The 21,848-nt window shown below is 34.4% G+C and overlaps 1 protein-coding gene across 5 annotated transcripts in view; it reads left to right on the forward strand.

Annotated features, from left to right (window-relative positions):
- LOC129222250 (hemocyte protein-glutamine gamma-glutamyltransferase-like) overlaps nucleotides 1–14,392 on the forward strand; it is a 60,543-nt gene extending 46,151 nt beyond the window's left edge. For all 5 annotated transcript variants that reach the window (XM_054856747.1, XM_054856732.1, XM_054856739.1 and 2 more), the window contains 6 exons: nucleotides 2,122–2,287; nucleotides 3,775–3,872; nucleotides 5,270–5,557; nucleotides 11,407–11,567; nucleotides 11,831–11,967; nucleotides 14,089–14,392. In XM_054856747.1, the coding sequence (XP_054712722.1) occupies nucleotides 2,122–2,287; nucleotides 3,775–3,872; nucleotides 5,270–5,557; nucleotides 11,407–11,567; nucleotides 11,831–11,967; nucleotides 14,089–14,230 (992 nt within the window). In that variant the 3' untranslated portion in view covers nucleotides 14,231–14,392. The remainder of the gene's footprint in view (nucleotides 1–2,121; nucleotides 2,288–3,774; nucleotides 3,873–5,269; nucleotides 5,558–11,406; nucleotides 11,568–11,830; nucleotides 11,968–14,088) is intronic.
- Nucleotides 14,393–21,848: the final 7,456 nt, after the last annotated feature.

Raw genomic sequence — 21,848 nt, forward strand, 5'->3', positions numbered from 1 at the left:
ATTTTCCAATTTTTTGCGCCGCTTTAGAAGAACTTTTTTTTTTTTTTTTTTTTAAACAATTCGCCTGTATTTTTTTTAATGCTTCGACTTCTTAATGCAGGCTACAGTTATGATTTAGATAAGTTGACTATTAATCAAAGGCTGTTCTTTCTTTCTTATTTTTAAATTTAATTAATTTTTTTTTTCAAGCTTTGACTTCGCTCAGAAAACTAAGCATAATGTAAGCATAAAAAAGTAGTATTAGATTTAAAAATTCAGACCTCAATTGAATCATTTTTGTGCAGAAAAACTTTTTCTTTGTATGCTGAAATGTAGATTTTTTTTTAATAGCAGTGTTCGACCTTCTGTATAAATAAAAAAATACTACTCCAATTTGAAATTACGCGTTTCACCTAGTGAACCTTTAACTATTTATTCGAATACGAAGTAAAACATTAAAACTTATCAATTTCATAAATATGAAATCATTTTCTCCTCTACTTTCGGCGGAAAAAAAATGCATTTTGTTTACGTTCGAAAAATTACACTTTAAAACGGACTCAGTTCACTGGTTTTGGTTTTGAATTTTAAGTGTTTGCTTAAAAAAACATGTGCTTGTATCCAAGCCGTAACGGTTACAGCAAACTGCAATGGTAAACTACATCAAATTTCAAAAATAAAAACACTTTTTTTCAATCTTATTTATTACTTCTCTAGAATGTTTGGCTCAATCAGTACTCGAGATATTCCTAGCTATTCCTTATTCCTTAAACAAGTTTCCATGTTTTACGAATTATTTCAAAGCATATCATGCTGGTTAATGACAAAACAGACCCATGTTTTTTTTTTTTTTGGCAAAAAGTTTCGTTGTTGTTTTTTATTGCACATTGCTTCAATGAATACCATTCGAAATTCAGCGCATTTGCTCCATTGGTTGGAGTGTCGTGCTGACGGAATGCGCCAGTTCGAATCCATGCCAAACAGTATCTGTTTAATGTTTCTTCTTTTTTTTCGTCAGAGGCACACATAAGCAGGATTGTATTTACCACAACTCCCTTATTTACATGCACAATTACTGCCTTTTCACGAGTAGAAACTTTTAATGATATTTATGTTTGCATTGAAAATACGCACAACCAAAAAGTGAGCGATGATCACATTATCACACCACTGTAGTTAACGAGGTTTTGTTACTGATGTCTTTAAATTACATGCTTTCTTTTGTGCGTTTATTTTTTTCCGTTTACTTTAATCCATAAATTTTTTTGGATTCTTCTTCATTATGTTCTTTCTTTAAAATTTTTAAATAGTGGAATGCCATATGAAACGATTCGAAGCACAGTGCGGAGTTCCGCACGGGTCGGCTAATTAATATTTAATAATGAATGCTAGTACACCGTTTGGGATAGTTTTCATATTTCATTATTTTTGCTTTTTTAGTCATTGAATGTTGATATATTTACATAACAAACGTCTATTATTAAATATCTGTAAGTTTTTTCAAATTATTTGGAGGGATTGAAAAAACGTTTTTGTTTCACTTCATCAGTGGCGTAAGAAAGGGTCCAGGTCCAGACCCCTTGCATGAAGCTCAAAATTAATTGAATTACTCCCTAACAAAATATAAGTTCCAATAAAATTAATTCCTGTAAAAAAAAAATCAAAGTTTTTCTTTTCTGTTTAAAAGATGGTTTTTAATCATCCATTTAATTTTATGTATATGTACGTCTATGTAATATTTCAATAAAATTATGGCTGTTTCTATTTAAACTTTCAATTATCCGGTGCATCTAGAAGAATTAACTAAGTTAACGGAAAAAAAACTCGTTTTTGACAGCACGGGATGTTAGTTAGTTTATAGTCTAAATCTAAACCATCGAGACATAATGTACATATTTTTTTATAAAAACAAAGCATTTCATAAAAACTATTTTCTCGTTGAAAGTAAAATCACAAGTTGTGAGAAATCGTAACGTGACTTTCATGGAGGACAGTCAAGTGGCATATGGGTGATAGGGAGTGAGTGGGCGTGTCATGTATGTTCCGAGACCTAAAATGTCAATCATTACATATTCTTCTTCTAAAGAGAAGTTTTCAGTTTCTAATGCATGAAATGAAATGAACCTAACTTCTCCATTTTAGGAGCATTTCGGGCAGGTCCAGCGTCCCTGGTAGCTATCAGAAGAGGCGAAATCAGCCACTTGTATGACGCGCCCTTTGTTTTTGCTGAGGTAAACGCAGACGTTGTCCATTGGCAAGCTGATGAATCAGAACTGGGCTTCAAAAAACTGAAGACCAATACGTATCAGTGAGTGTTGTCAAAAAATTTCCATGAATTCAGTTTATGATTATACTTTATTTATTTGTTGGAGAAAACAACGACGACGTTCAAGAAATTCCGAAGAATTATTATTATTATTTTTTTTTTTACAAATTAATTAGAAGTTGGTGAAATGAAATTTTCTCTCAATTATAAGTTTGCTCAGAAAAAATTCTCCCTACTGGTTTATTTTGATTATTTTTTTCAGTGAAACCAGTTGTATTATTTACATTTATTTACATTATCAAGGCTAATGATTAGTTAGTAAATGAAAAAAGCACTAACTGTTGGTATTTCAGCAAGTTTTATTAAATTAAAGAGAAATAAGGTTCACAACTAGTGTTTAGAAATATAATCTTAAATCCTCATGAACCATTACAATCTTCTATTTTAATGATGCAGGAGTAAAATACTTTTATTTCATTCTGGCACAAAAGCTTTTCTAGTTTTAAGGGTCACTTCAACAAAACTTTTTTCCTTGCTGACGTGTACAATCGTCAAAATTGGAACAAAATTAAATTCAGCAGCTGCATTAGGACATATTGATATTATCTCAAGAGAAGCAATCGTCCGTGCAATACGCTGCTCATTCAGTACGTCTTATCAGCTTCAAACGTAAAATGTTTCTTTCAGCAGAAGAAAGTGTTACCCTTTTAATAGGACAGATATTTAATTTTTTGCTACATTTCGAGTTTCGAGCATACGCAGCGAAAACTGTTTTCATTTCTTTCAAGTGTTCAGATTTTATCTCATTTTAATTTATTTTTATTTAAAATTTCCCCGTGATTTTTCTCTTGCATGCTGCCAAATTTTCTAAAAGTTTGGTAAAGTTTCGTAGAAAACATTTAAGTCAAAAACTTGCAAAGAAGGGAATTAGTATTGCTTATACACATCCTTCTTCTAAATACAACTGATACTTTTACGAAGATCTATAGAATATTTGTACGTAGGATTTAAAACTAATTAAAAATATGCAGCTTATTTTCAGCTTTTTACGATGCAGGATGATGAAAACGAGTTTTGCATCTTCAACTTGTTGTGTTCTTCTAAATGCATGTGTGATTGAAATTTTGCTGGAAAATGTGAACTGAAGGATATCCATTATATTTCAAAAGTTACAAAACTATTCGTCCGTTAAGTTTCTTGGAATTTGAGAAAATGTCAATGTTTGAAAGGGAACTATATAATATATATGTGAATGCACTATACGTACTTTCTTCTTAATAAATAAAATCATTTAAAATTTCACAAAATTTAAATATATGCTTTTTTTTCTGAGTAATTGTTTCTAAAAAATATAAAATCACATTGTAAAGCATTAAATACATTTATGTATTCCATACTGAAGTCTCTCGTCTTTTCGACGTTGAATAATAATAATAATAATAAAAATTGCTAAGATTAAGAGCATCACCATGCATACTTATGTTACTTTCTCGACACTAAAATTTTAATATTTTAAAAATATATTTCAGTGTCGGTCGGCTCATCGTGACCAAAAGAGTAGGATTCGATGATGATTTTGGAACACGTGATATGGAAGACATTTCTCTTGACTATAAATCCAAAGAAGGTCAGTTTATTTTTTCATCTTATACACACATTTAATGTTACTCTTTAATATGTTTCAAGCTGAATGCCCCAATAAGATCTTATTCTCGGTAACTAGTACCTATATTACTGAGCAATTTCATTCTGGAGTGTTTTTCAGGATTCGCTGTAGAAACTTAAGTGAGAGGTAGAAAGAAACATAAGGAAACATTTTTGTACGGGAGTGGTGGGTAGGAAATCCATACTGATGTCAGTAACAAAACTAAGAGAAAAAAGTGAATATTCATTAATAATTACAGCAAGGTCTCAAATGTGACACTATCTTTATCGATGATATTGGATTCGACAGTATCTACCTAGTGGTTGGCGTCTCTATTTCAAAGGTATCGGGTGTCACGAAGAGCTGGTGCAATGATAGAAAGGGGGTCCTCAATTTGCAAGGTGTTCCTCGTAAGAGTCAATTAGAGACTCACGGGGAGTGCCTTGATTGTCTTAGATTTGCCCCATAAGGAAACATAATATTTAATGAATCCGATTTAGAAACGGAATACGCAACGACTCCATTTTATCTTAGTGAATTACTTTCAGACTAGTTCTCATGTATGTTAGTTATTAACTCGTGGATAAGTACCCTGACTGTCTTAAATGTGTCCCACAAGAAAATCCGACAGTTGATGAATTGGATGCACGAACAGCCGACGCGACTGCTGGACTGTTTCCCTTTAGTAAAAAATTAGCAGTTCACTAATCCTCATGTGAGTCAGTTAGAGACTCGTAGATGAGTACCTTGAAGTGTTCTGACAAGAAAAATCCATATTTGGTGAATCGGCTGCATGATCTGGCAGCGAGACTAGTCCATTTCATCCAATTCAGTGGTCATTACTGTGTTCCGTAGCAAATCTCTAAGTGTTAAACAAGAAAAACCCTCATATTTGTTGACTAGAGTTTATTAAATAAAAAATATGAAGAAGAAGGAAGATGAAATGCGACGTCTATGAAGAGACTACGACAGTCTGGGATTCAAACCACAAACACACCCTAGTTCTCAAACATAATGAAAAATATGGCTACACCTACAGCACAAGCTAATGATTCTTTACGCTACAGTAATATTACATTTCTATATAATAATAGTAATTGTCACGTACAAGTAGAAACTAATACATCAGTCTGTTTTGAGAATTTTTTTGTCATTTTTCCAAGGGTGAAATGAGGTTTCCTGAAGCTACAATGCATGTATTCACCAAACTATTTGACTCCAGGTCAGACACTCAACCACTGATTAACGCTTTCTTATTGGTTCACGAGGGTTTCAGCCAGCGGTTTCACTGTCTGACCCAGTAAAAATTCGGTGCTGAGAAATCCCACGCAACAAAATAAGTAAAAGAGTCAATGATAATTATTAAAGGTGCCTTTTAGGATCCTCCGAGGAACGGATGGCAGTTTTGAACGCAGCCCGACGTACTGGTTTGACCCACATTTACGACATGCCACCACCGGGTAAAGAGGATGTGCGATTTCATTTACGAGACATCGACAGGGTCATGATTGGACAACCTTTCAGAGTCATCGTGGATGTGGAGAACAAGAGTGATGAAGTACGAACAGTTACGTCTGTACTTTCAGCCAGTACTGTCCATTACACAGGCATCATTGCCAGAAAAGTCAAAAGGTCTCGGGGTGTGTTTTCACTGAAACCCAGACAAAGTAAGGGAAAATGTTCCTTTTTATTATTTCATTTATTTATTTATTCATTTTTGCATTTGTATGTTCTACAAAACCATACGTCCGCAACTAACTTAAACTAACTTTTTAGACGTTTTCGATACATACGTACAAAAGGTCAGATGATGTCATTTTCGATTCTAATTTGACTTTAAATGGGAGAGTACGACATCACCAATTTCAGATGCATCTTTTGTTTTCGATGACACCTTGTTAAATGTAATTAAAAACGGGCTCTCTGTTTTGTCATTCGGAAAAGAAGACGACAAGTAGAGTTTAATAAATTTCATACAAAACGTTTTACTTTTTATCAGCATTTGATAAACTGATACTCATCTATAATGGCTATTTTAAATTTCATACATTACCAGAAGTATTCAGTTCTCCTAAAGTAGGATGAAGCCTTTCTCCAAATCTTACTGGCAGAGATGCAATAGAAATTTAGCAATTTAACATCGAGTTCAACTCATTTAAAAACTTTTATCAGTGCAATTTTTAAAAGCACGAAAAAATAGTAGGACAGTGAAAAGCAATTTCAGAAAAGCAATCGTTAACAGTATCGGAACAACACGAAGATTACTTGTTTTTATAACAGTAAAAAAATACAGCTGATTAGTGTTGTTTTTGTAGTTGTGGACCATATTTATTATATTTTTTTTAGCATTGACGAAAATTCAAATATATTTTTTTTTCTTTTTTTTTTCAAAGTAAATTATCTTAAAAATATTTTTGCTGTTAATATTTCATTAACAGGAGTAATATTGATTTATAGAGCAGTGTTGCCATTTATTTGTAATTGATCCGTTTTCGATCATTATTGAACCTTTGTAGCTTTAATATTATTGTGTTTAACTTCGGAGCAGATAAAGACGAAGGAAAAATAACAATTCACAAAATAGATGAACATGCTTTTGTTTTCGCACACGTAACTGTAGCTTGCTTGGTTTCAACCAGTGCCTTTGCATTCATAGCGTGTGTCTTGGGTTTCACTCTGTAAGGGGCTGTAAAAAATTTACTACCTCTAAGAACACATTTCAAGCAATTGGATCAGAAAAAGATAGCCGTGGTTCATTTACACTTACTAAGTTATATAGTTCTCAATTAAAAGTTAAAAAGTTTCAGAAAAGATTTTCAAAATTCCGCGATGCAAATTTCTTGAAAAAAGCAAAAGGCACTATTAATCTGGGTTCCTAAGTTTGCAATTCAATTCGTGGATTACCTTAAAGTAATACTGCTATTACTTTTCATTCAATTCCTGAGTTTTCTTCCCTTTGTAGATAATCACAGTTATAGTCAAGTCTGCAGTTGCACACTGCACACTTTTTGGTTTACTTGGTTCTTAGCACCTTCCTCTTTTCAGTTCCTAATTTGTTGCTGAATTGGATTCGAGTTAAACTTGGAGTAAATGCATAACTGGAGTTGCTGAACTGGTACAATGCATTTTGGCTCGTAACTCACAACTAATATGTTGATTCTAACATTCTGGTAAAATGCTTAACCCCAGCTCTGAGCTCCGAATACGGTTTTTTAAGTAGTTCTGTATCATTACCGAAACCACGAGCTACTTTGGCCCACATTTTGAAACTTTTCTCATCTTTTCTCAATAATTTTAATTACTATTTATATTTTCAAACAGTGGAATTTTTTTTTGCTTATCTAGAGTTCTCTTAATTTAATTTTTTAATAGTGATCATTTTGTTTCCAAATATTGTTATCCTTTTTAATTAATTTTTATTTGAGCCAATGTTACCCTAGTATTTGGGTTACTTCGGCCAAAGTGGTTTTCCCTATTTAAAATAATTGCAATACTAACTCAAAGAAAGACGTGTGTTCATCCGAAAAACTATTTATTTGAAAGAAAATATATTTTAAAAGAAGTTTCAGTCGCACAAATTCGTTTCAAGAAAAATAAATAATAAAAATAAATAAATAAATAAATCAATTAATTAATAAAATAAAATAATTTTTTTTTAAAAAATGTGTGTACATTCCTAATTATTGTCTCAGAAATTGCAGACAAATAACAGTCATCTTTCCATTAGTTTTAGAAATTGAACAATTTTATTAACAGAACATCGTTTGTAAAACAAAGGATCCTAAATTATCGGCTTCTTCCAAAACTTGCTGGTGCATTCCAATGCTCTCAACATTAGTTCCTTCTCTCACATCAACAGCTGTGCTCGGAAACCTGAACCCATTCCATTCTACAACAACAAAACTCCGTAAACTTTCCAACAAACGTAACAAAATTTGTAAGAAGTAGATGCTTCTGAGTTCTGAGTCAACTTTTCTAAACGTCTTAAAACGTCTTAGAACTTTCAGTTCATCTTCCAAAATAAAAGCCATTAACTGAGCCCGGGGGGGGGGGTCGAGAGGAGGCGGTCGCACCCCCGAATTTTTCGAGCAGGAAGACAAAAAATGGGTAAATTCAATTTATGTAAATCGCAAATCAATGTTCATTAAAAAACAAAAAATCACGCTGGTTCTCAGTAATACACATTTTCATACAAGAGCAAGTGTTTTCCTTTATTTGGATGATGACTTAGAAGTTCGTAAAGCAATTGCCGGCCTTCTGCGAAAAAAAAAATATGAAGAATCATCAATCATGGTAAATTTTAACCAAAGAAGTCATTTTTTAGCCTCATATAGGCTAAAAAATACTTCGTGCTTGCATGCTCAGTGTAACGATGGTATATCCAATATGAGAAGCCCGTTCAAATGGTGTGACTGCATGATTTTCACAAGAAAATTCCCTGGTACCAGTGGCGCCGACTCCATGGGGCCTGAGGGGGCCCGAGCCCCCTCAAAAAAAAATTTGAGGGGGCAGAGCCCCCTCAATAATTTAAGAAAATTATTTGTTATTTAATGCTTTCTAAACTCACAAATTTGTCTCGGTATTTTTTTATTTTCCTTGTTTGAAGATAGTTACCTTGTAAAATACATTCAGTAATGAGTTACAACAAATAATTTTTACAGTAAAAAGCAGGTTAACTGAAAACGAGTGGTGTGAATAATGACATTATTACGGTGCTGCAAGCGCTTAGAATTTGTCCCAGTGTGCGAACGTGCGGATAGTCTGTCCGATCAGCAATGGGGCAGATAAGCACCGAGATATTTTGGATGAATTGGATATTCGACTAGTCGTCAATGACTTAAAATTCAGTAATCCAATCAGGCGGTCGACATTTGCACCTTTCTAAAGACAGCCCAAATATTGGTATTTAAAGAGCATTAAAACTGAGAATTAACTGCATACAAAATGTTAGATTTAAAATTTCAAAATATTAGTACTATTTTATTACCGTATTACTATAGTACTGAATTAGTTATTTTCAAATACTTAAATATTTTTGGAGTATAAGAACCTATAAAAACCCGCTATTTACATACTATATTAACTTTATTAAACTAATCAACTGTTGGATATAATTTTTATTTAATGAACTCTGAGCCTTATTCAAAGCAAGTTTAAATTTATATATATATATATATATATATATATATATATATATATATATATATATATATATATATATATATATATATATTCACTATTCTGTAATAGTCTAAAAACAAAATTATTATACTATAAATTAAATTAACTTTTTACGGAAATACCGTACATGTGTTTTTTTTTTTTTTTTTTTTTAAAGCCAAAACATGTGTCGGGTTAACGAGAGTAGAGTTTTCGGGCTCTAATGTTGATAATATATTACTCTAAAATGCTTAAAAAACTGTAAAACTTACTTTTTCCATCTCCAATTTAGAAAATTTCCCGGGGTTAAACCAGCGGTATGCCCCCCCCTCCCAATATTTTTTGTATTTAGGCGCACTGGGAGTGCCCTTCCATGCAAGTCAAGTGCCCTACATTATATCAATGCCTAGCCACGGAACTGCACGACTTCCCCCAAAATATAACTGTAAAAATGTCCCACACTGAAGACAAGTGACATGATTTAATTGAACCAAAATATTTGTATACAAATTCTTAGATTAACTTTGAAAACGCCATGCCACATGTTTGTTTGTATAAATCATATACACCAGAAAATATGTAAATTGGCATTTTCAAGGTTCAAAAAATCTGAACTTTTTTTCTTTTTTTTTTTTGAAAAGTGAGGGTGTGGACGCCTTAGGATTACATAACCCCTGGATCACCGGTGACGTCTAGCCCCCTCAATAATTTTTGCAAGTCGGCGCCCCTGCCTGGTACTATACATTCATTGTTACGCTCATATTTTAAGTGTGTCATAATTTAATGAGTTTTCATCCCTCTCTTTATGCACTCTCGAAATGACACAAGATAGTCTTCAAGAGATTGAACCATAAAAACATTTCTCGATAATTCCAAAACAGTGATTTGAAACCTGGAAGAAATCACTTTCGGAAAAGACTCCTTCAATGGTGAAGAAGTGCCCCTTTAATATGTATGGCTTCGTTTGAATTTTTATTCAATTTGTTCTCTAGCAAAACATCTTCAGTAAGCTAACCTTATTTTTTGGTCTGTTCAAGCATCAGTTCAATATACATATTGAAATTCTCAAGAAATTCGCATAGATGTATCTTCAAACCAAGCGTAAAACGTAAAAAAAAAATCAAACTCCGAGCCAATTTTAAAAAGGCGCGGCAAAAAAAAAAAAAAAAAAAAAAAAATCGAAGAGGTGGGGAGAAAAAAAAAACATGATGATATAATGACAAGCAATGATGGTTTCTAACGAAATCAGCACAAGATTTGATGAAAAATGTTTTTCTGTTGTTTTGTCCCTACATTATCTGGATTGGATATTGAAAACGAAAAATAAAACGTTTCAATTATAAGTAAAACTTTTAACTGTACTGGCAAAAGAACACCACACTGGGCATAGATGGATTAGTAACAAGATTTTCTGCTCTTCCGGATTCGAAAAATCATGCATTAAAACTTTATACTCAAAAGTGAAAACTGTACAATTAAGATGTTTTTAATATTAACTTATAGTAAAATTAATTACAATTTTTGTCATAAAAATTTTAATTGTTTTTTGACTACTACCTGTTGGCAAATGTGGGTTTTGTTCCGTACAGCGGCAGTTTACATTTAATAAACTCGACCCCCCAAATGAGATGCTGAAATGCCACCCCTGACTGAGCCTTGATGAATTGAGTCTGTAACCGCTCTCTTTATCAATTGCTGAGAATTCCGGGTATTTTCTTGTACTTTTTATGTTTAGAGTTTTACTTTTAGCTTTCCTTTTCTTTTTTTAAATCTCTCTGGTGGATTTTTTAAAGTTTTTATGCTGGGTCAAACTAAGTCGTAATTTGTTGTTCAGAGATTTTTTGATATTGTGAAAATTTGAAATAAAAACCTTAACAGAATTGAGAAGGTGAGAATTACAACTATACTACTTCATAAAGTATTAAACAGTGTTCATTAGTAGGTATTTAACAAACTCTTAGATGATGTAGAACTGCTTCTACATGTAAAAGTTTGCAAGGCTATAAAGACGCACTAGGAACGAAGAACCGCTAGTGTTACTTCTTGAGCAGAGCAATCGAACTGCTTGGTATACATTACTGAGTGCTAGGGGTTGCTCTCTAGCGGATGCTGTCAAAATATGTTTAAAAATTGCTTCCTGATGGTTGACAGTGAACGTTGTATCTTTTTCTCAATTTGGACCAAAGAAGGACCCTAGGTAGGTCCAAAGTAGCCCGCGTTTACGGTACTGAAAATAAACAACTATGGTAGGTTTTCATCGAAAGTTTCCGAATCCGTTTATCATTTCATGAAAAATGAATGCTTTCATACATATGAATGAGACCAATTTGTGAAGGTCATATTTTTTCATTTGCAGAAGAAGAACTGGGAATTGAAGTATCTGTGGATGATTATTTAGACAAGCTTGTAGACTATGCCATGCTTAAAATCTACGCCATTTCCACCGTTAAAGAAACACAGCAGACTTGGGCTGAAGAAGACGATTTCCAAGTAGAAAAGCCTCCACTGAAGATAGAGGTAAGCTCATTTATAATACCCTAGTCCCTAAATGTTAACCGTCTACTGAACAAGTTCGACGTGGTGAGGCACAATATTTGCAAGGAAAAATATTTGTTTTGGAGTTAAAGGAATATCTTCTTCAGCATAAAATGGAGCGTAACCACGTTGGATATTTTTCAATTGTTTATTTGAAGCAAATGTACTAACAGTCAAAATGTACACAAATAATGTTCTTCTTCTTCTTTTTTTTTTTTTTTTTTTTTTTTTTTTTTTTTTGACAGATTGAAGGAACACTGAAAGTGAATAGAAGAGTCAACATACGGGTCACGTTTACAAATCCGCTGAAACGAAAGTTGGAAGATTGTGCTGTAACAATTGAAGGACCTGGCTTGAGTGAGCCTGACAAGACACTGCTGGAGTAAGTAAACTAAAAATATAAGTCACGATATAACAAATTGAAAATATAGATAATGGATGAAAATATTATTACTTGTTCTAAATTAATTTCATTAGCGATATTGCTCAAAGGATTTTTTTTTTCAAAGTAATCATTTCGAAATGTATCCTGTTCATAACTTGCCTTTCGTATGATTTCCGCTACCATTTTTGAAAGTAAAGATTTATTTTAACGTTGTGTTCAGAAAGCATGTAACGATGTCGATTTTCATTTCTTCGTTTACATTACATTACTGAAAGAGAGTAAGAGATTTGAAAAAGACGTAAAGCTTACAAATTCTAAACTGGCAGCTTGCTGAGACCTATCTAGTGACTAGTGCATGATGATAGGAAGAAAAGACCTGCACTATGCGCACATTTCCGGATTTCCAATTTTGTTCCCGGGGCAAATCTTGAAGCTGCCGCCCCACACAGAAATATGGAAAATTTGAAACCGTCAAGAACTTGCCTCCCGGGGCAAGGCGGTTTGTATGAGCAACTTGTGTGCGCGTTACATCTCAATTCTCAAACAAAGTTGTCGCGTGCGAGTCGTCGTGGGAAATTGAATAACCAAGATTTTAAAATTTGATCCTCACTTGCCAGTAATATGAACTGTTCGTTTGGTTTGCATCATTAAAATAGCTGATTATTTACATAAAACGAGAAGCACACGAAAAGACGAAGGAAAACAGGACTTCGCTACGCTTGATAAATTAGTTTGCCTAAGCCAAGATAGTTAAAAAACAGTAAATTTAAATACTATATAAGCACTTCTTTTCGCGGATCGTAATTTTTGCGATAACGAAGATATCGGTGATTTGTGCTGAGCTGGAAATTTTTTCGAATTTTATATGAACAAAAAAATTCTTTCGTGTGAAAGAGCATGACAATTATGTTAAACAAAAAGAACTAGTTCGTTCTTCCATCGCTCTGCATTGTTGGACTTTTGGACATTGTTTTGATTTTTCATCTGCATTTGTAAACGTTCTTCGGCCTATGACCTCGATTTTTGGGAAGCTTACTATATATGTGGAAAAATTCTCATTCCCTAGTCAATGATTTTTCCAGCACTCCATTTTTTCATGGTATTTGGAAGCAATTTTTGTAATTGCTTTCTCGATTTCTTCGTTGTCTCTCACTTTTTGTCTCCTGGCCTCTGATTTATTGTCTCTCCCCCCCCCCCTTTCTCTGAGCCCGGGGTTGATCTGTCTTTTGCTGATTGGTTGTTAATGTCTTGCGTCGTGAATTCCTACTGTTTGGTCCTCTTTGGTATAAATACCGGTGTCCACGTGATTGTTGGTAGTTCTCTCGCGACTTTTGTTTGTGTTGGTGAGCTTTTGCACTGATGAAGAGGCTCCATTGTAGCTTTGAAATAGCTATATGCTGTTTTTTCTTCAAAATTTGTGCGTTATTTAAACGTTGGTTTTTCACTTTAACCATTGTGTGAATTTATTCATTAATATCGTTTTTTATCTAGTACTCGACGCGCATTGCTACGCCAACAAAAAAATACATCATTATACTGATTTTTATGACAATCAGTTGAACTGGACAGAAGTTGCTACTCTGCAGTGCCACCTGGTGGCGAGTGGCTTCAATGAGCATATTATGCACCTTCTCCGTGGAAAAATACATATATATAGCAATTTTCATAATAATCGGTCCAGGTATCAAGTGAAGCCGTGACTATACTCAAATTTTGTACTCACGCAGTTTGCAAGATCAATCAATCGCTAAAAATATCAAATAGAAAAAGTTTTAAATCCCCCCGTTGCATGAAAAGCCATAAAACAATAAAGAAAGAATTCATTTGTTCAAACTCAAGAAAAATGGCAACAGCTAACTTCTTATCAATGAGATCTTTCACGCGAATTAATTTCTGTAGCCGATAATTTTATTCGTATTTATCCAATGGATTGTGACTTAAATTGGAATAAAAAAGGAACTATCGATCGGATTTTTTTCGAAATGGTCTATAAACATTCCCAGTACCAAAAATAACAAACGGTGAAAGTTTCAGCCAAATCTGCCGGGTAGTTTTTGAGTTTATGGATGACATACAGACAAACATTCATTTTTATTCATCTATTTTCTTGTTTTCTAGTGATGTTGGTCCTGGAGAGGTGATGAAACACATCCAAACACTTGTACCTAGAAAAGCAGGTCCTAGAAAAATCACGGCTCTGTTCACTTCGCGTCAACTCATTGAAGTCCTGGGATCCAAGCAAGTAGTGGTTTATGATTGATCCTGAAAAAAAAAAAAAGAATGATTCTGGTCCTCATACATGTTGTATTTGCTACTGCTACTTAAGATGATTTAAATTTAAAAAAAAAATCAGCTTAAGAGTGCCAAATGAAACTTAAATTATAGGTATTATTTCATAATGATATATTTTTTATTGTTTAGTAAAAGCAGATGAATAAATTATTTTTTAACATAAATTGAAGCTATGGTGGTTTTTTTTTAATTTATTTATTATATATATATATATGTTTGGGGGTGACATTTAACAACTTCAAAATGGTTTTTACACAAATGCAGTGTGTGTGAAATAACGTGCAGCAAAATTTAATAACTTTTCTGCTCATACAAATACAATTCTCAAAACAGGATAAAATTCTGCTAATTTTAATATACTTATTTGTTTTTAACTAAATATTATTTATTTACAATAAGCTTCAAAACGTTCAACACAAACTTTACTCAACTTGGTAAAAAAACAGATTTTCCTATCCGCATGTTAAACCGAAGCTCGACTGATGCTCAAAAACTTGTGAGAATATTGGCTAGGGAGCAGCATCAATCTGGTATGACTGTTGGCTCTCCATTTATAACTCATTTTGAAAAAAGGGCACTGTGTAAACGTATCCAATGCGTAAACGTGCCCCGGTCTACCCTAATGCCCCGGTAAGAAATAAACAAAGAGAAAATTCGTCACCGGCTCTACTCCTAAAATAAACCCTAGTTTACCTTACCCGTCAGCCAGAAGGGTATCTTATTAACCAACAGCAAGATTGGCAATTTATTCCTGAATGATCAAGCGAAGACGTAACAGATTTGTAATATTTGAAAGTACAGTAAACTCCAGATTATCGGCGTTCTGGTTGTCCGCGGTTCGGATTATCCGCGGGTCTGTTCATTTTTTTAAACGGTATTTACTAATATTATAGTTAAATGTCTTTCAAACCTATGATTGGGAAAATATTTTTTACATTCAATGTTATCATTTTTAAATATAATTTAAATGTATGTGAGTGTTATTCTTATTTTTACACTAATATTGCTTTTTACGTGTTATTCGGATTATCCGTGATATTCGCTTATCCGTGGTTACCGTGCCAACCTATTCCACGGATGATCGGAAGTTTACTGTATTCAAACGGATGTGCAAATATGTCGCGTTTCAACGAACATGTAGCATTTAGTACTATGTTCCAGATGACAAAGATCAATGGATCCGATGCAAGGTCGGGTCCAGCATCTTGGTTTTGAAGGAGGTCATTCTAAAATATGACCAAAGAAATCGTACGGGTTGGTCATAAGTTTAATATTCTGGCACAAGTGAGGGCTCTGAGGCTCCCCTCTGGCGATTTCTTGATTAAAGTCTCCAAAACGCTGTTTTAAGTTTTGGTCCATTAAATTGCAACTCATAACCCATCTGGATTAGCTCTCAAATATATGGTTGTATTATTGATTTTGTTAATTTTTGAAAGTTTATTGAACGAATAAATATTGAAATTCAATAAATGTATCTTAAATTTGAAGAGATATTGCTTGACCAAGTATAAATATGTTTGAGCGCGTTTTTGAGCGTGTTTTAGTGTGTTTTTGGGCATTAACAAGTAGTAATTACTGGCATTGAAACATCTCTGAAAGTAAGCCAGAGTATTTTTTTTTTTTCAAATAAAAATCAGACAAGGTCTTATATTTTCGAAAAACACGATGCTTCAATTGGAACAATAAGTTTTAAAAGAAATGACCTCTTCCGATTCAGGTAAGCAGTGAGGAAAGGGAAAGAACATCACTTTTATTGAATGACATGTCACAGCTATGAAATATTAAAAACTATGGATCTCGAGTGCTACCCTTTCGTGCCATCTACAAAAAGCATGAAGAAATTAGCCTGAGAAAAAAACGTGGTTAGGTTTATTTTATCCCCCCCCCTCACTTTCCACAAACCAGACGAATGAGGAATCTTATAGCATCCATGAGATTAGGCAGACAGGCCTCCTCCTTCATGTGCAGGTCCGACGAGAGGCCATGTCAGCTTAGTCGGAAACTAGAGACCCGGGTCTTAGGGGGGCCCGGCAACACTGAGGTAAAAAATAAATAAAAGAAAGAAAAAAAAGAAAGAAAAAAGAGGAAGAAAGAAAAAAGAGGAAGAAAGAAAAATGGAGAGAAAATCTCCGAATAAACGAAAACGTAAAGATAAAGTAAAATTTTCTCTTCTGGTATTTACTATTGTGGCACATAAAACAAAGTTACTTGTTTTCTTGTAAGCAGTTTTAATTTTTTTTCTTTTTTTTCTCTTCTTTTTTCTTTCTTTTTTTGGAGGGTGGAGGGGGCGGTGACAAACCTGACAAGGCTCCTGCCTTGGCTCCCTGTGGCCCTGTTCATGTGAGGTAGAATCTCGGGCTTCAAAACTGAATCAAGGAACTATTTCATTAATATTTTTTCCTTCCTTTTTAACTAATTATAGTTTTTGTCTGTAGCATCATTTCTCATGACTGTATGGAGGAAAATTACGCAATATCAGAAATTATGGGTAAAACATGTTTCTTTCAAAGATATTTTTGGGAATGTTTCAATTTCTCTTCATACTTGTAGTAGTAAAATCACCTCGCTGTTCGCTGTAAATCTTTATTTTAAAAATTTAAGCCGTCAGAAACGAATTTGTTATAATTATTTTGTTTTCTCATTCCCTTTCTTCTGCTGATGAATTCGGCGATGAAAACGAATTGGAAAAGAAAATCACGAAGTTCAAATACCATATGTGACTAAAACATGTCCTTTTTATATACAACAGATGGCAGCACCAGTTTTTTCGAACTCTGTTGTTGCAAATTAAATGGGAAAGCTGTATTTGAATTACAATGCATTCGAATTACCCGAAATTCCTATCACAACAGAAAAGAAAAAATGTGTATTAAAAAAAAAAGAAAGAAAAATGTCAGTCATTTGTTCTTAACACTACTATTTCTTCAAACTCTTTGACTGAGAAAAAAAGAAAGAAAAGGATATGTTTCCTTTTTTTTTAATAAGCTTTTTCTGACTGTAAAGACACAATTGAACACAGATTTTTTTTTTTTTTTGACATTAAATGACTGTAGCCTATGAGTTAATGCAGAATAAGAAATTTATAGATCTGGTATATGTCTTCAATCCAAAGACTTTTAATGTAATTTTTTTTCACAATATTTTAAAATATTTTCATCAAATGTGATAATGTGATTCACAATTTATTGCATCAGTTTCTTCAATGTGTACAAAATATGCTGAAAAAAAAAATACTTCTTTGTTTTTAAAACATTTCAATATTTTCAGGCATTAAAAAAAAAGTAACGTCAAAGAAATTGTGGCGGGTCTGTGTCCAGGAGACAGCCTTTAAATTTCTTACACAATTATTTCGAGCCTCGGTGGTTTGCACCTGGGGTTTTTATTTGAAACTTCGAATTAGTTTTTTGAAATTAATTTTTTAAGTTAAAATTTCGAGTAAATTGCCTACTGAAGGGATGAAAGATTTCTCATATTAACATATGATATCGTTACAACCCCAGGGCCGATTCTAGGGTGTCGGCCGCTCGTGTGCAAAGACCTAATGTGCTGTCTCTCAAGAGTAATTTGCATATTTTGACTGACCTTTAACGTCCATATAAATCTTTCTTCAAATTTCTATACCAAGTTCTAATTTAAAAAAGAAAGGGGAAAAAAAAAAAAAAAAAACAGAAGAATGATGAACTTATAAAAAGGAAGAAAAGTTTTATAGTAAGAAACTCCTTAGGTACAATTTATATCTTTGAAGAAAGTAATAGATACCAAAATTTACTAGTCTTAAAAACGCATTTTATAGTTTGTCTTCGGTGACATCAGAGGAAGGACGGAGGAGGAGGAAGCGGGGGGGGGGGGGGGGGTTTAATCAGGGGAGGGGGGTTCGACTCCGAGAAAATTATCGAAATTGGCGTATAAAAAATAGTTTTAGGTTATCTTTGGTTGTGTTCTGTTACAAGGACAAAAGAGTCGGGTATACTCAAGGTGCATGGAGAAAATTTCGAAATTGACGTCAAATATTGCAATTTTAGGAACTTTTTCGAGACTTCAGGAGATAGTAATGTTGATGTTCTTTCCTAAAACTCTTCCCAAATTGAAATCAGTTTGAAGCTATTTTTTGTGACCGTAGCGTAGGAAGGATCGGCGCTCTTCCCGAAAACTTTCCAAAACTGAAGTCTTAAATACGCAATTTTAGGTTACCTTAGTTGACGTTGCTAGAGGCAGGGAGATTCAATCGTCTCCCATCGAAGGTTTTCGAAATTGAAGTTTTAAAAGCAAATTTAGGCTGTCTTTGGTTATGGTAGGGGATCTGGCGGCTTTCCTCCGGTAATTTCTCGGCACTATTGTTTAAAAAACATATTTTGGGCTATGTTTGAAAACGATAGGGGAAACGTGAAAATATTCCGAACCGAAATATTTCTCAGAACTAAAATCCATTATAGACTATTTTTTAGAAGGAAGGGTTTTGAGGCTCCAAGCGGATGTTTCTAAAAGCGCAATTTTATACCATCTTTGGTGACGTTAACGATACTGGGTAGCTTCGGCTTATCTTACGGATATTTTTCGATATAATATCTAAAAAATACAACTGTAGACTTTTGTCTATCTCACCTCGACGATTGATGGGTATGCACTAGCGCGGTAAAAAGTTACATAAGCCAAGCAGTTCTCCTCCGGAATTTTTTAGAAATCGAAGTCCCAAAAACGTATTTTAGGCTTGTTTGATAACGATGGGACTAAGAGCGGGCGGGGGTTCAGTGCGCCCCTCACGAACTGTTTTTAGAAACTGAAGTCAATTTCAGGCTAGTTTAGGCAGGAAGGGTTTTGTGGCTCCACGGAACCGTCTAAAAACGAAATTTTGAGGTATAGTGATTGCATTGGAAAAAAGGGGGATCCGGGGTCCTTCCCCGAAAGTTCTTGAAACTAATGTCTGAAAAACGCAATTTTAGTTTGTTTTTCAATAAATTAAGTGAGAGGGGGTGGAATTAGGGGCTTCTCTAAAGACGCTAACTGAGACTGTCTTTGGTAGTAATTGCAAAAAGTCCATTGCAAAAATTTCGAAAAACAAATCCGAAAAATGTCATTAAGCAATTTTTGATGACATTAGGAAAGTCTGTTCTTTAAAAACCCATTTTAGATTTCGGAGTCAACATTTTTAGGCTATGTTTGATTAAATTAAGGTGGAACGGGTGAATCAGAGACTTAATTGGGTCCTTAATATCGGTGGTTCGACCAGTGAAATATTCCGAAATTTAAAGCCCTAGAAACGCAATTTTAGGCCTTCTTTAGTTTCGTCAAGGAGGTCATGGCATCCTTTTGGATCTTCGTTTAAACTTACTACCCAGGGCAAGAGCCCTGTCCTCCTACCTAATCTGAAACCGGGCAGTTCATTTGGGATTTTAATTTGAAAAAAATGCCGTAAAGTGGGAAAAGTTACAAAATTTTATTTCGTCATTCACATATGTTTGACTCTCAAAGGCGGCGCAATTTTCTACTTTCTTCCCACGCATCCACGATTATTGAACACAGATTTTTTTTGTTTGAAATGCTTATGATTGAAATGCTATCCCTCATTCCCCTCCCCCCTATATCCATGCCTGATTACCGGTTCCTGATTACCAAATGAAGCATGCGTGTAAAGAGTATAATATATAATAAAGATATTAATGGACAATGAACCAACACAATGTTCCCAAATGTTCTATTTTTCTTAAACTATGCTATGTGCTGTCGGGAAATCGACACTTACTTTGATAATTGAACATTTAAAATTCAGCATATTTATTCGACTTATTATAACTTATCTTGTGAGAAATTCTTGAGGAATTTTTCTTGATTATAAGAACTACATGATGCGGCCTGCGGCCGCCCCTTGCTTCGGCCGCCCTTGTGCGGTGCACACTCTGCACACCTGCTAGGATTGGCCCTGGTTACAACACCTTTGGCATTAGAGACAGAACCCTATCTTGGATCTTCGACTTTTTGAAAGATAGAGAGATGAGGGTGAGATTTAGAGAATCTTTATCTAAAACTTTTAAGCTCAGTCAGGGAGTCCCGCAAGGCTCAGTTCTGAACCCCTTACTCTTTTCCTTATATATTGCGGGCATTGAGAAAATCATCTCTAAAAGTTGTGAGGTAGGACTTTTCTCTAATGACATCGTCCTCTGGAAATCTAACTCCAACATCGACCATATTGAAACCACGATTGATGCTACCCTTTCTGATGTACAGAGTTTTGCTGAACAACATAAAATTAGTTTTCATGTTTCAAAGTCAGTCAGTCTTTCACGACTAATCGACTTTTATACAGTTATCAACCCAAAATTATTTTGAAAGGCAATGATAAGCACCCTAGATATTTGGGCTACATTTTGGCTCCTGAGATACTTACTTAGCAACAGGCATATTGACTATGTGATAAATAAAGGCAGAAAGAGACTTGACTTGCTGAAATACATCGCTGGAAGGGACTGGGATGTGGATGCTGGTACTCTCAGATTGACATACACCTCTTCGATCAGGCCTGTTCTAGAGTATGGCTCTCAAGTTTATTTCAGTGCATCACCTACTAATTTGGCGAAACTGGACCGTGAACAGTCAAGCGCTGCTAGGATTATCACTGGTATGAGACATAGCTGCCCCACAGAAGTAGTTCTTTTCGAAAGTGATATCGAGCCCTTGGGTCTGAGAAGAAACCTAATACTTACAAAGTACTTTTGTAAACTTTACAGCTACGGAGTTAATAACCGCACATCTGCATATCTTATTAACTGGACAAACAGACAAAGACTAATAAGAGATAGTCCTTTCTCTCGAATGCCTGTGATGAATCCATTGGATCAGGACATAGAAGAACATGTTTTGAAGAAAGTCTTGAACCCTCTAGAGGGCTTACCTAAAGTCCATTTTAGATCAGAGATGGGGACTAATACTTTCAAAAATCAATTTCCACCTGAATACCTATGTCAACTCGCATTGGAGATTATTGATCAAATACCAGCTGCTGCTACTCAAATTTATACCGACGGCAGCAAAAATGACCGGAACTCATGGGCATCTTTATAAAGGTTCCTAATTGCTCTCATAAATTCAAAATTCGAAATCCAGACTTCTGTTCCATTTTTAGATCCGAGATTGCCAATGATGAAGATCTCAGAATCATCAAGACGGTAACATCATATGCTGAAATATGAATTTTATCTGACAGCCCCAGTGCTATCCAACATCTTAGCAACTGGACATACGTTGGAGACTAAACATCTGTCTCAATCCTTAAAAATCTTAAAGAACTCACCCAGCAACATAAGATATACCTCCAATGGATTCCATCCCATATTGGTCTCTTTGGCAATGACACAGCGGACCTTCTGGCCAAGGTAGGTGTCACTGAAAATTTGGTGTCGAGAAGAACTTTGACCTTCTCAGAAATTTGTTCTAAAATGAAAACTTTGAACCAAGAACTTTGGAAGACTCCTCTGACACACCCCTGGTACAATAGGCAGTCCACAGGTGGTGCCCTTTCCATCAAGGCGGATAGAGTCGTCCAAACAACAACCAATTGGCTTGCAAGTGAGCACATCAAGTGCCTTTCTTTT

Source organism: Uloborus diversus, chromosome 1 (genome assembly GCF_026930045.1).
Source record: "Uloborus diversus isolate 005 chromosome 1, Udiv.v.3.1, whole genome shotgun sequence".
Classification (NCBI taxonomy): domain Eukaryota; kingdom Metazoa; phylum Arthropoda; class Arachnida; order Araneae; family Uloboridae; genus Uloborus; species Uloborus diversus.